This window comes from Equus przewalskii, chromosome 16, assembly GCF_037783145.1.
Source record: "Equus przewalskii isolate Varuska chromosome 16, EquPr2, whole genome shotgun sequence".
NCBI classification, from domain to species: domain Eukaryota; kingdom Metazoa; phylum Chordata; class Mammalia; order Perissodactyla; family Equidae; genus Equus; species Equus przewalskii.
In genome coordinates this window covers 77,887,202-77,901,962 of record NC_091846.1, presented here as the reverse complement: position 1 = coordinate 77,901,962, position 14,761 = coordinate 77,887,202, and the positions used below count along the sequence as shown (strand labels likewise).

The following is a 14,761-nucleotide window of genomic DNA, read 5'->3' as shown; positions in this document are numbered from 1 at the left end:
ACTGAGGGGTACAGAGTCAGCCCGTCTGCCGTCTGGCCACTGGGGACAGGACATAAGGCAAGCGAACAGAGGTCAGAGAGAAAGACACGAGGAAAACTGGAAGTCCCTAGGTCCGTGGGCCCCTGAGAGGAGGCTGGAGAGTGCCCTGGACGTTCACACTGCCCCCCGCATGGAAATCTGGCAAAGGACCACGGCAGAGACAGATCACTGTGTCTCCAGCAATAGCAAAGGGCCAGAGGCCCTGCTTCTAGAAAAACTGGCCTCGGCGTTGACCAAAGCTTCGTTTTGGTTTCTGCTCACCAACTGTCCTCCGGATTTGAATCCAGAATCCCAAGGGGGCATCTCTACCAAGTTCCCCACCAGATAGCGAGTCCTCAGCCCCAGGCTGTCTCTCTCTCTTGGTAAATCAATTAACTGGTATTTGGGGCACATGAGTGGCACAAGCCTAAGCAGCATTGGCCCGCTTCCCCAGGGTCTGACGCGTCCTGGGGAGGGGAGTCCAGAGGCCTCAGCCCGCAGGCGGGGGGGGCTAGCCTCTCCTGGCAGAGCTGTCCCGGGTCCCAGCTTAGCCGGCCCGCACCCCGCAGGGCAGTTACCCTGTCCCGTTACAGTTACCTTTTGGCCCAGGGATGCCAGGCATTCCGGCCACTCCTTTGAATCCAGGGCTTCCTGGGTGACCTCTATCGCCCAACAAACCGGGGTCACCTCTGTCACCAGGGACACCCTTCATGCCCACAGGGCCAGGGACACCTGTGTCGCCTGGGTCCCCTCTGTCTCCAGGTAGACCTGTCAAAGAGAGGGAGAAGGAAAATGAAACAGGACGAACAAACCACACCAAGAAGACTTCCCTTATGACACCTTTAAGGCATCGATTACAAAGACTTTTTTGACAAGAAAAAACTCTTGGAAGGAGAACAGGAGACTGAAGCTACAGAGGTGAGTGTTAAGTGGGCCCAGAGTGTGTGGGAAACCTGCAGGCTGGCCTTTCTAAGGAGGTCTTCCCCTGAAAGCCGGAGGATAACCTGTGGGATGAAGCCAAACGTGCTTCCAGACGAATCTGACTTTCTCCACTCAAGCCCTCCTGCCTTTGGAACCCAAAGAACAAAGCTCCAGGGCTGGAACGGTGAGGCAGGAGCAGGCGGCCCTGCCAGCTCTAAGCCGGCTGAGGCTCCTCACGGGCTCCCACCCTCCGGACCATCGCCGGCTCCAGCAGGGAGCAGGTTCTAAGGGAGGTCCCACACCTGCCCTCCTCTTCCTGCTCTCTCACCTCATTACTGACTTAGGGCCTCAGCAGTTGCCCAGCTCACCACTCTCCCTGAGCCCCCACACAGGCTGCCAGCTTTAATGCATCCTGTTAAAACCCCCCAACGGCTCCCTTGCTTAGGGGCTCTAACTCCTTAGCTTGGCATTCAATGCCTTCTAAACTTTGGCCCAATCTCCCTCTCCAGACCACCACTGCCCTCCTCAGAACCCTGCGTGGTGTGTGGGATCTTCAGAACCCCTGCAGCTCTTGAGAGGGGCGCTCGTTGGAGTACAGTTTGAGAACTCCCTGGGGGCAGCGCTTGTTCACTTGTCCTATGAGTGAGGCCCCAACCCCCTGCTGGGAGGGTGGGATCCTTACCTCCAAAGCCTGGGGCGCCCGGGAGCCCCAAGGGCCCCTGCTGGCCAGGAGCTCCTGGGAAGCCGTGCTGTCCTGGTGGCCCGGGCAGTCCTGCCTGGCCCGAGGGTCCTGGGAAGCCGGGCTGACCCTTCAGGCCTGGCATTCCTGGCATCCCCTGGCTTCCTGCAGGAACAGAGACAAGTGTCGTGAGGCCAAGCTACACGGTTCATTGCCAACAACACCCACCCCTCAGACTTGTTCTATGACAATGGGATTTAACTTTTCTGGATTGTAGGAACGCTGGAAAATACAAAGAAGTATAAAGGGGAAGATCAAAGTAACCCAGGCAATCGCCCAGAGATAATGACTAACGCCTGGGTTCCTTTCCTTCTGCCTTTTCTCCATCCACACGAACATTCCTAGGAGTAGATGTTTGCAGAACTGACATGGCACTAGAAGTACCATTTTAATCCAGCTTTTTTCACTTGACATTTTGAGCACTTTGCCACATTTTGAAATAGTCTTTACAAGTGTGTTAAATGGCTACATGAGTGGCATCCCATCGTGTGGACACATTTGGCCCCCTCACCTTTTCTGCCCCTACAAACAGTGCCTGAGGAAGTCTTTTGGCGTATGTACCCATGCCCACGATGCAGGTCACGTTTCTAGGAAGACGCCCTAGAAATGGACTTAGGGGGTTGAAGCAGACTGGAATGTAGTGCTCTTGAACACACATTGTCGCCGTCTCCGAGCGCCTGCTCCCATCTGTCTCCTGGCCGTGTTCGCCCAGTGTTGAGGGCCGGCCCGGAGAACAGACAGAAACCGGGAACTCCGGCCCACGCGAAAGCCGCACCCCCGCAGGACAACGTCACATGCTTTTGAGTCTGTTACTTTTCTTTCTCCTAGCTTTTGCTTTTTGGTGAAATTTTTCTTCTTTACTGATATCTTCCTCTGGGGATTTTGATATTTTTCTTCTGGATTTTAGTATTCCTCATACACATTAATTTTCCTTCATCTCTACTGTAAGGTTTACTCTACTTTGCTGCCCAAATTTTTATTTTGCTTTTGACATGCAGAATTCTAACAATTGTGTGCAGATTTTATACATCGTGTGTGTGTCTGTGATATTCATTCCATGAATGCCAGCAGAAGGGCTATTGCCTGCCATTTGCATAACGTTTCCCCAGAGACTTCCTGGTGCACTCACTCATTTATCCCATGACATCCTACTAAGTGTGCAGGGGGACCCGAGAGGAGGAGGAGGACAAGCGGGAGAACGGAGCGGGAGGGCATTAAGGAAGGGGACCAAGCCAGCCTTGGATCAATCCAGAACTTGGCTCTCAAGCCAGTGTCCCAGGCCCATGGTTCTGTGCACGGCGCCATGGAGAGAGGTCTGTGGCAGCAGCATGTATGAGGTCCCCGCGCTCCAGTTTTACTGGGGGAAGTGAGGACACTTTCACGTTTCAGTTTCTTTCTTTAGTGTTGACAGCTCCAGGGACAGGGGGACTGCTGGCGGTGCTGACAGTGTCAAGAGCAGGCGGCAGGGCTGCAGATGGTGAGGCTGGCCAAAGTCAGGCTCCTGCCGGGACACTCTGTCCCTTCACAGGACAGACAGGAGAACGTCACACCACACGCCCTTGATGTTGGTGGCCCGAGAGAACTGAGCAGGTCCGGTCCCAGAGCTGGGGCTGGCCGGGTCAGGACGGTCCGAGCCAGGGTTTCTGGGGTGCCCCTTCCAGAAGGGGGAGGAGAGGCCCCGGATCAATGAGTGCGAAATGACCCTGCGACTTCCATGTGGCCTTAGAAAACTCAGGCATCCTGCCTTGTCTGCCATCTGTCATGACTGGGGCTTGGGAGCTCAATGCTCTAAGTCAATTTCTATTTATAGAACATCTGTCAAAAAAGGAACAACTACAAAATGTCAGCTTTCCTCAGTAAATAAGGTCTACTCTGAGGACTCGGGTGACGACTTGACTCCCACGTTCTGCTCAGGATGGCGGGTGGCACGTGGGCGCCCAGGCACTGGCTGCCTGGCCACATGGTCACAGTGGCCCCCTGCCCGCTGCCCCGCCACACGGGCAGACTGAATCCACATGGAAACAGCTTCTCAAAACTCCCATGCTTCGGGAGTCTGAACTTTTACCAAATGCAATATTCGGCCTGAACGAGCTGGTCACACAGAGGGTGTCGAACGTGGGAGCCTTCGCAGGCTGAGGAGTAAGCCTGCCGCCATGCTTCGTTGTTGTGCCCAAACACGTCTAAGTCTTTGAGAAATACTTACGTTGTAAAAAATCTACCAGAAGTCCCTTCCGTAAAAGAGGTTGGGGCAGTTTCACAGTCAGATGGTGGAACAGACAGGTGGACAGGCTGACACAGAAGTGTGAGCGCAAAGGGGCGGCTCCTTGAACTACCCCACCCAGGAGGAGGACGCACAGGTGCCTTCCCGCCAGCGCCGCCAGCCCCTCAGGGTCTGCAGAGACCTGCCGAGTTACACCTCACGTTCCACCACCAACCAGGAGGCAGTGAAGTTGGCGAGGGCAGACCCTGGACGTCCTGGCACCGGGTCCCACTCCTTGGTGATTCTTCCAGTGGCTCGAGTACTTGGCTGGTCTTGGATGGAGCGGTGTGGTTTGCAGGTGTGTGTGGACGTGTGTGAGCACATGAAAGAGTATGAGTGTGTAAGAGTGTGTGTGCATGTGACCATGTGATTGAGGGAGCATGTGTAAGGGGGTAAGTGTGTGGACACATGTAGGTCTGTATGTGCATGTACATGAGTGTGGGATCATGTGTACATGAGTCAGCATGGATGTGTGTGTGTGCATGAGCATGTGCATATGAGCCTGTGTATATGAGCACGTGTGTGAATATGAACGTGTGTGTGCATGTGCACGAGTGAGTGTGTGCACACGTGCACTCCAGCCGGCTCAGGCCCTTCCTTCTGTTCTCTGGGCCTCACTGAACTGGGTCTCTCAGTGAACCCGGCCCCCACGCTGGGGGCTCTGCTCAGTGGACAGCGGAGGTGAGGACCAGCCTCGTCATCACGGAAGCCCCTGCCCTGTGCATGTGCCCCGGGCCTGCCAGGAACTGGCAGCCTCGTCACAGAAGCACTGGTGCTCAGAGCCTGGTGAGCCCCCCTGCCCATCAAGAGCCAGGCTTCATCCTCCTGTGTCTTCACGTAAAGGATGCCTGACTTGTGACTTGGGCCAATGGCAGTCGAGGGAGGGGACACTGCCTCCTGTACCACTTAGGAAGGCCCTTTCCGCCTGGGCTTGGGAGCAGGGACTGACGACAGCACTGTCACAGGCAAACGGTTGATACATAAAGCCCCGGTGCATCCTGCATCTTCACTCTGATTGGCTGGCAGTCTCCAGCATGTGGCGCACTGCACGCAAACGCCTGCTCTTTAGTGACGTGATCTCTCACTAAATCGAGGGCGTTTGGGGTTCCCAAGGCCAGTTGTGCATAAATTGGACACCTAAAGCCATCTGAGGCCTCATTCCCTCATCAAACAATGTGCAGTTTTTCTACTTTGGTAAACATACATTGATGACATTGAGAACATTAACAATTTTTTAAACCCATCAATTTTACAGCAGCTGATTCAACTGCCTTCCAGACCACCTCCACCTTCCTCTCAGCTCCTCACTAAGCATGGCTGGTGCCTCTTTCTTCACACCAGCTGCACACATCCTGTCGGAAGCACCAGCAGGCCCCCACGCTGTTCACACCACACTTGGGAACAGAGTACGTCAGTTAATCCGTACTTAGAAAAGGTCTCCCATGGCCACCCTTGCCTGGCCCTGGAAGGTGAGCACAGGATGATGACTATTGTCCCAAAACAATCTGGAGGAACGATGGAAGCGAGTGAGGAGAAGAAAAAGCCAGACTCATACAATACAGTCCTGTGGCTTCTTACCAAAGCCCCCAGGAGGGATTTGGGACCCACCCTTGGGAACCCCTGCTCCCCTCCGGCCACATTACTTACCCCTGAATCCAGGTGGGCCTCGCTCTCCTGGAGGGCCTTTCAGCCCAGGCTGTCCAGGCAGGCCGGCATCTCCCTGGGGCCCAGGGTAGGCTCCCAGGGCTTCTCCGGGAAGGCCCCTGTCTCCTGGAGGCCCAACTGGCCCTGGCAGGCCGGTGAGACCTGGCTGCCCATCCGGGCCAGGGAGGCCCACTGCACCTTTGGATCCTCGGGGCCCCACGAACCCTAAAAGGAAACATGGGTCATCCCCATAACCACAGGTCAGCATCATGACGTGCTAAGAGAGGTATCAGAAAGGCTGGAGACATCACGGCTTTGCCTGTGGGGTCCTCAGTTCAAGCCCTGGACCTGTCGCTTGTCTTGGAACCCACACCCCTCATGAGGCTGTCTTTCTGCCTCCCTCGGGTCTGGCCCCCAGCCCTACAACTTGGCTAAGGTGGACAAGGCTTTTGAACCAACTCCTTGGAGATAAATCTTCATAATTCATGGGCTTCTGTGTTGTGTAAATAATACCCGAAGAACAGCTTTTGTGGGACCTTCCAGGATGCGTGTGCAGGTGGGGAACAGAGCGGTGTGACGGAAGACACCAGGCGGTGAGAACGACCAGACCCCCGGAGCCCAAACTCTGCCCCTCGAGCTCTCCCTCTCCCTGTGAGAAGTCCCTGCCATCAGTCAGTTCGGAAATGCTCTAAAGAGGGAGCGAAGCCCTTCTGTCATCTTCACCATGAGAACCATCAACTGCCTGTTTTGGATGGAGGGAGGGCACTGTCATGGTCGGGCACTGGTGCCTTTCCTGGACGCCACCGGTCAAAGGGCCTCGTCACACCACTCCCTGTTCAGTGCCCTCACCCCGATGTGACCTCAGATTGAACCCAGGAGTGGACAGTCACGTGCTCGTTCAGAAGGAAAGCTTTCTGAGGTCCTTACAGCCTCGGCCATGCTACGCAGGATGCGGGAAAGGAGGCACCGTCCGCCCATTCTGTGTGGGAGACCCGACAAAAAAGATCCCTTCCCAGGACGGCGAAGCTGCCGGGCCTGGAGCTGGGAGGCGGGTTGATGAGCGTGTCCGTGTTTGGAACACAGAACAAAGATCTGGGCTTAACCTGAGGACTGATGAGCTGGACCCCTAGAGTTTTAGTGATGTGATTTACTCACATAAGGAAGAGATGTGGCTTTCATAGAAATGTGAGAATTGCTCATGGGAACTGGGGAGTGAAGTCTGCAGATGTGGATCCTACATCTGGCAGAGACTCTCTTTGAGCTTTGCCACCTCTGAAGTTGGGCATTTTACTTTCCTCTGCACGTGTGACAGGGTATGGTACACTCCATCACTAGGAGCAGTGACATGCATTTCAAAACTCGAAGAAATCCCTTCCTCATCTATCCTTTCCCTCTGGTCTACCCCAATCTCCCTGCTCACATAAGGGCTTACATTTCACTACAGAACAGGCTTTCTACTCATCTTGCCAACTTCCCAAATCTCCTGATAATGGGCACAACCCCCTCCCTCCCCTCTCCAGGAGAGCACTCTGTCGAGTTCACGCCCACTGGGCTGGGCACGCAAATTATGATTACTGGGTACGCTTCATATTGAAGGCAAGAAGCTATTTACAAATTATTATCCTTCTCTCAAAAAATTTCACACTTAACTTTGGTATACGTGACATCACCAAAATGACAATGCCATAACTTCTAAACCTTCAGGTGCTCCCATGCAGGGCAACAATATGACACAGTCTGACCCTCTTGTGTGACAGCATGAAAACTTCCCTCTGCTCTCTCCCGTGCAGGGTTTTCACCAACACTTTGATAAAAGACACAGGGGGCATGCCTCCCAATTTTGCAAAACACAGAGAGATGCAAAATACAAAAGGCAACAGAATCAAGGTTTGCAACAATCTCCATGGGCTGGAACACTGAGTCCGGGAAGAAGATCTATTGGTCTGATGCAAGTTGTCCATCTAGGATTAAACCCATTGTCCGAGTGTAGGACAGGAAACAGGCAAAATTCAATTAATTCTTGCTGAAAATATCTGCTAAGGGTCTAAATCTAAGGACACGACAGTCCCACTGCTCTGTGTGATAGTCTAGACGTGTGGACCATCTTTTCGGGACCCCAGCATGAAAGGGATGCTGACGAGTTGGAGGGCGGTCAAAGAAGGATGGTCAGAATTCTGAGATTATGTCCTAAAAAAGAGAGTTTCGTTCCTGGGGTCACTTCTGCCCGTCATGACCTGTCCGTGCAGAGCCGTGGCCTCTGTACCCTGATGTGTGTGAGGGCTGGCTGTACAGAAGTGGAACCACTAACTCAAGGGGCAACTGGGTGGGAAATGAGCGGGAGGCAGATTTCATTCCAACCAAGGAAGAACTTTCTAAGAGTTTCAATATTCCCCAGGGGCTAGGTGAAGAAAACCTGACCAGGATCCTGTGGAAGGATGCTGGGCCTGGGGTTGCCTTAAGGACGTGTATGGTTTCATTTAGATAACACAATCCCAAAGGTGGGTGTCTCTGCATGCCAAGAAATGTGACCACGTGCGCTCACACTGTCTGAGCCAGAACCACAAAGGGACACTGTGTTTGGGGACAATGAATCATATGATAGAGCATGCTGACACGCAAGCAGGTACTGCCTGCTTCTTACCACAACCCATTACTGGAAACATATTTGTTTTCCTCCACATACAGGTAAACAGCTTTAGCTGTTTTAGTGACTAAATGGCCTCCAGCATTCCTTGCTGTGTCAGGTGTAGCTGGGATGGTTTGAACTGCTTGCTCAGGCAAGCTGCAAACTCAAGAGTGAGCGGGCATTACGGTGAAAAGCACAAACACAGAGCTTGTGTGTGGATGTTCCATAGGTGGTGTCTGGCGAGTGATGAGCAGCCTGGGAATGGAACAGGAGGGCTCTTTGTGCCTTGAATGATAATCTCGGAAGAGGGTAACATTCTGTGCCCCTTAGAATGTTTAATATCGACCAGAAAATAATCTGTCTGCACGCTTATCTCTTTTTTCCTGCAAGACCTATAGTATCTTCTGCAAAACTCCAGTACAACATTAGTGACGAAAAAGCTAAGGATTATTAATCTCCCAAGGACAGCAACAAAGTTGTCATTGAGCATTTGTCAAAGCAAGTTTCTGAATGTTAAAAACAACAGACCTGGGACACCTCAATCATATGCACACAGTCATTTCCCGAATCTAAGGGACTGAGTGGGGGTCTCACCCTGACTTACCTGGGGGTCCTGGGTATCCCTCACGTCCTGGGTCTCCTGGGAGACCCTTGAGCCCTGGGGGTCCATCCGCTCCTGAGAATCCTGGTATCCCTCTGAGGCCTTTGGCACCTAAACAACGCAAAGAAACCACAGCACATGTCAGAGCCGCATGAGGAAAGTCCAGGAGTAGATAAATGGTAGATGATCAAGTTCGGCACCTGATTTAACGTGCTCTCTTATGAAACTGGGAAATGATGAGGCCAGAGGATGTCAACCCTAAAACAGCACCTCTGGCAGTCGGCCACACCCGACTGTGGACCCTGCAGATACCGGCAGCAGCCCCACCTGCCAGTGGACGCCGCCAGCTGGCTGGCCCAGAACCCCAGGCGGAGCTGACTGGTGAAAGTCCTTCCCTGCTGAAGCCAGCCGGTAAAGAGTGGAAGAGGGGATGGTTTCTCCAAATGCACACGCCAATGCCAGGATGCCAGGATCACAAAGAACCAGGGAAACAAGCCCCACCAAAGAAAACTAATAAAGCTCCAGTAACCAACCCTGAAGAAGTGGAGATCTACAAACTGCCAGACCAAGAATTCAAAATAACTGTCCTAAAGCAGCTCGGTTACTACATGAGAACACAGACGCCAAACAAAATCAGGAAAACGACACATGAGTGGCATGAGAAGTTCAGCCAAGAAACCACCAAAAAAAAAAAAAAACAGCAAAGAGAAATCCTGGAGCTGAAGATTACAACTACACCAGCAACTCTGGGCTTTCAGAATGATTTCCAGTTTTAAAATTCATGCGTAAGGACCCAACCTATAATAAGAATCATATTCAGCGTTATGATTGCACACGGTCCTAACGAGGGGCTTGGAAAGCTAGGGAGTCTTGGCTTTCCTTCTTCTATCTGTGCAAACTTGGGCAAGTTTCTGAACCTCTCTGTGTCTGTTTCCTTGTCTGAAAAGTGGGAATAACAATAACGCCTACTTCACGGGGTATTGTTAGGATGAAAGGAGATGGTTCCTGTCAATTATCTGAGCAGTGCTTGCTCAGTGCACAAGCGCCATAAATATTTCCACAATTAGAAGCCTGGGGTCCCTCCCCAACGTCCCAGAACTGAACTCCATGCTTTTTCATCTACATTCCCAGCTTTTCCTCAGGAAGGAGACACCGTGTGACACACACCCGACCTGCCCTCCGTGGAAAGTGGGTATGCGGGTGGCAGAAGTGAGGGAGAAGAGTCAGACAGGAAGCTAGCTCGGGGCTCTCTGCCACGGGGGCCTGTGCGGGACGATGGCTTGGAGCCCCAGATGCCCAGACCCGGACTTCTAAGCCCTCTGCAGTGCCCAGGCCTCAGATTCCATCTCCGGTCAGCGTGTGTGGGCCTTTGGTCTTCTCTGACCATCCTGACTCCTGCAGGAGGCAAGGTTTGCAAACTGACACGAAGCCCATGTTCCCAGACCTCGGATTCTTGGGAAAAATTCCTCATCTGTGGTTCTGTCTCCCTCAGGTCCAGGGTCCACGTCAAGAGACACAAGATTGAAAGCTCCACAGGCTTGCCTGAGCCCAGCAGATCCTTTACCAGGCTTCCCAGGACGGGGCCTGAGAGGGTCTCATCGTGATGTCCAGTCCAGGAGCAGGAGGACGGAGAGCAGAGCTCCAGAAACATGACACGGCTTCCCGCCTCACTGAAGGCTTGACTGCAGGGATCACAGGGGAGAACCAGGGAGGCCCTCGTTGGCAGGGCACTCGCCACCTCCCCAGCCAGCTGAGGGGCGCCGTGCTGTCCCCAAGTGCATGAGCTCAGGTCTGTGCCATGGCTGGAGGTCTGGGCAGCCCGCCGGGTGCCGGGTGGGTCTCAGCCGCCTGTGGCCCCTCTGATGCTCTTCTCCACTCACACTAGACTCTCCTGGAGCTTCTCACCCAACACTGAGGTCTGGGTGCCACCCTGTCCTGTTAAATCTGGATGAGGTCCCGTTAACATCATCTCCAGCCACTTGGTCCTGTTTCCATGCACCCAACTGAGGGCACACACCATGAGGTGCCGGTCAGATTTTAGGGTGACCCCAGCATTCCTGATGCTTCTGAGCCCTCACTGCCTTTCACCCGACCTTGGGGAGCTCTGGGCTCAGAGAAAGGCAGGCCTACAGGATTCTTGTCATGTGCCCAGAAGAGTCACTAGAATCTTCCAGAATTCTGCTGCTTCTCATTCTTCTTTTCTCTTCCTCCTCCTTTGTAAATAAAATGACTGAAAAGTATGATAAACCTTTCCTTAAATCTTTGTTCAGATTTTGAGTGTAAGTGTGACCATACTAAGAACTCACTCCCTCTTTTGTTTCCCCTTTCTGGAAATTTCTACTCCCAAAGGAGTTAGCCTTGCCCAGATTTACTCAGGTGTGGCGCCTCCATCTTGTTTACATATGGCCCCATCTCGATTACTTGTGCTAATATTTACAGGGCTAGTTGTTACGTTCTGACCTCTTGCTCTGAATAAACATGTTTTCAAACGAGATGACTACCCAAACATTAGGAGGGGTGGTTGCTCTGTCCGGCTGAATTCTGCACATCCCCTAAAACTGGACTGGAAACATGTTCCAGCTGGGTCATACACTGATGCTGGTTTCTCAGGAGGTGCTGTGCCCAGGGGACCTGGACGGTGAAATAGAATTAAGGAAAAACAAGGGGTATAGAACTGGGTTGGGGGCATTCTGTGCCACAGATTAGTCTGCCTAGTTGACAGTGCGAGGAAACAAGTCACGCCCTGAGATGCTCAGATTTGTAGGAAGGATGACGGGGACCACAGGAGCCCGAGCCAGGACCTCAGCGTGCACTCGAGGATGAGTGACGTTTGCATCTGGAACAAAGTCAACCAGAATGGAGAAGTACCCTTGGTACCATCTCACGGGGACCGAGGTCCACACACTATGACCTTCTTGCTTTCTTCTAGAACATCCAGGAAAAATTCTTCAGGCTGTCTGGGGAATTGGTGTTGGAAGAGCAATGGGAACAGCTCAAATGAGAGCAGAGGGACACAGGTTTGTGTTCTGCACCTCGCTAAACAGCTGTGTGACCCGGGCAGGCCATTTGCCCTCTCTGGCATCTCCCATCTTTATGTTCGGGAGGGTGGATCACACCAGCGCATCTGCGAGGACCACATTCTCAGCAGCAAGGTGCTCGAAGGCTGCTACAATCTCCTCCAGCTGTATCAGCCTTCATTCAACATCTCCTGTTGCCTTCTGCAAACACTTACAACACCTTAAGCATTTTAATAAGAACTTCCTTGAAAGTTTCCCATATCTTTCACCCGGAGCCAATCTACCCAGGATTGAGAAACGTTGACTTATAATACTTGTAATGAATGCCTTAGACTGAAAACAAAACTTCAGACCAGCTAAATGAGATAACTCCTAATCTATGGACATCTTTCATTTGAACCTCTTCATATGGGAAGCAGACGCGAGACACTTTTTCCAGGTGTCTCTGTGCCTGTCTGGTCTAAGGCTCAGAGATTCCCTTCACCTGAGGCTCTCGGAAACCGCAGCCCGCCCTCCTGCCTCCCGCGGGCAGCCAGCACTGCAGCATCACGGTACTTGCGTGTGAACAGCAGCAGTGAGCACAGCAGCGTACTCTCGAGATGCAGCATGCGAGGCTGCGTGCGGGGCGGGGCAGGCTGAGAGCCGGTGGAGAGGTGCTAGGTACGCTAGGGAGTCCAGCCTCCTCAGGCTACTTTCCCTTCAGAAATGTCCTGCAGGCCGTTAGGTCGGGCTGCAGCCTTGCCCTCATGCAGAAGGGGCCAAATTCAACATCCTGGAATTTTCCATATTTTTCTATGTGGCAGCAGAAAGGGGTTGAGAAAGACTCGAGGATGCCCCTTCTCTAGGGCCAGGGAGCAGAGGGGGGCTGCGTGTGGCACCCACAGCTCTCAGTGTGGGACCCCACTCCCCGAGGGTCCCGGTGAGGCACACCTGGCCTTGGGACAACATGCTGGAGGAACGTAAGCTTCACCCCGACTCACACGGCAAGGAAAGGCGGAGATTATGCAAAATTTCCCATTGATAGAATGGTCCCCGTAGACCATTACTGCCCAGTGTATTAAATGATTTTACACAGACCCTTACACTTGACTGGGGGTGATGAGGAAGGAGCAGTCAGCGCCAAGTGATCTCTTTCACACAAGACTGAACTTCCCTAAGGTTATCGTTCTGATGGTGAAACAGCGGTTTGGTCAGACGCAGACATCTGGGACCACGTTTACTCAGAGTTCCGATATGCGTGTGAGTCTAGAAATAGGAAGGGCTTTGCATCGATGAAGTCCTGCAGGAGCATGAAGTTCGACACTTAGATAAAATAAAGCAAAAGTTCCGTTTTTCAATGTTCTGAGGTGAAGATGAGCTCAGCTCATAAGTCAGTTTCTGAAAGGAAATCCCAGTCAAGCCTAGGGGAAGTTGCAGTTAAAACTGAAAATGGGACACAAAACACCAGCATTCTGAACTCTGTTGCCACTTCAGGATCACAGGCCATGTCACTCCCACGAGATCACTATGTGTAGGAGGCACGAAAGATCCTTTTTGCAAGTCCACCCAATTCCTGGATATGTTGGGCCCTGCTTCCATCCAGTTGCACCGAAGCCTGTCCCACTGCAGTCTCTGAGCCCCCACGCGGGCCCCTCCCCCAGCAGCTGTCACCCTCTGGGGGGACGTCGTATTTAGCGCCTGAGTTGGAATCCACGGGCGGACAGACCCCTCCGGAGCTGGAGCAGAGAGAAGGTCACAAAGCACCCGTGGATAACAGAGTGAGGAAGATGCCTGCTCAGTTCTCAGAAGACAACACATGCACGGTTAATTCTGCTTCATGGTGCAAACGACACTGTGTGTGTCGTCCTGTCGTCCCCAGATCCTGCAGACACTGTGCACCTGGAAGATGCCCTTAGGGTGCAGGATGCACATGATAAGTCAACACACCTTTCTAATTTTGTGGGTTGTCCCACACAAGCTCCGCACTTTATAGTTTATATAGGACCTTACTCACAGCATATTATGGGCAGTATTAGGGGCACCAATTGCAAAGTAGGAAGAGTCTAGACCGCCTGCAGGATTATTCCAGTATAGGTGAGGAGACTAAGGCCCAGAAAGAATCAGGGGACGCCCAAGGCCCCCCGCTAATTAGTGGTGGAAGTAGACGCCAAGGCAGGCTCTGTCCTCGCATCTCACGCTCTCAACACCGAATTATCTGAGCGACTTCCTTGGTGGGTGAGGGAGTGGCTCTCCCTTGCCCCACCTGTCAGAGGAGGAGAGAAAGCAAAAGCACAATCCTCCCGGCTGACCTCCTATGGGTTGGGGCTGTCCGAGGACTCGCTTGTCCTGGGATGACCGACACAGACATCTGGACGGCACTGACCCACTGTGGCCGCCCTGGCCCATCTGTTCTCTCTGGAAAGGCCACGCCACGAGTGGGCGCACGGACAGCTCTCGACACTGGAATCTGTTACAGAGAAGCCTGACGTATTTCACCCGGGCTCTTGAGTGGGGTGACTGGCCTGTGTCAGCAGACAAAGAAAAGCCCGGTTCCTTCCAGACTCTAGAGACAAACTCCTAGCCTTGTTTATTTCTGTTTTCCTCTCAGTCAAAACCCAGAAGAAACAAACCTCTCTCGTAGGTTCTTCCTATATATCTGGGACACAAAGGGATAAAAGAAACATACACAGCGACAAGCCTCCTTTCCCATCTTAGGTCACGAGTCAGTCTCTGACGCTCTTTGGGTGTCCACCAAGGTATGCGCCACGGCTAAGGCTGAGTTCTGTGTGGCATGAATTTTTTCTTTTATTTACTTACTTAATTTATTTTTTTGTGAGGGAGATTGGCCCTGAGCTAACATCTGTTGCCAATCTCCCTCTTTTTGCTTGAGGAAGATTGTCACTGAGCTAACATCTGTGCCAAACTTCCTCTACTTCATGTGTGGGACGCCTGCCAC

The 14,761-nt window shown here is 52.7% G+C and overlaps 1 protein-coding gene across 1 annotated transcript in view; it reads right to left on the bottom strand.

Moving 5' to 3' along the window:
• COL4A2 (collagen type IV alpha 2 chain) overlaps positions 1-14,761 on the bottom strand; it is a 191,143-nt gene that overhangs the window by 25,290 nt on the left and 151,092 nt on the right. Inside the window, exons 28-31 of the mRNA XM_070578491.1 lie at positions 8,813-8,920; positions 5,586-5,807; positions 1,622-1,783; positions 616-786 (exon numbers count right to left, since the gene is read on the bottom strand). Coding sequence (XP_070434592.1) covers positions 616-786; positions 1,622-1,783; positions 5,586-5,807; positions 8,813-8,920 — 663 coding nt within the window. The remainder of the gene's footprint in view (positions 1-615; positions 787-1,621; positions 1,784-5,585; positions 5,808-8,812; positions 8,921-14,761) is intronic.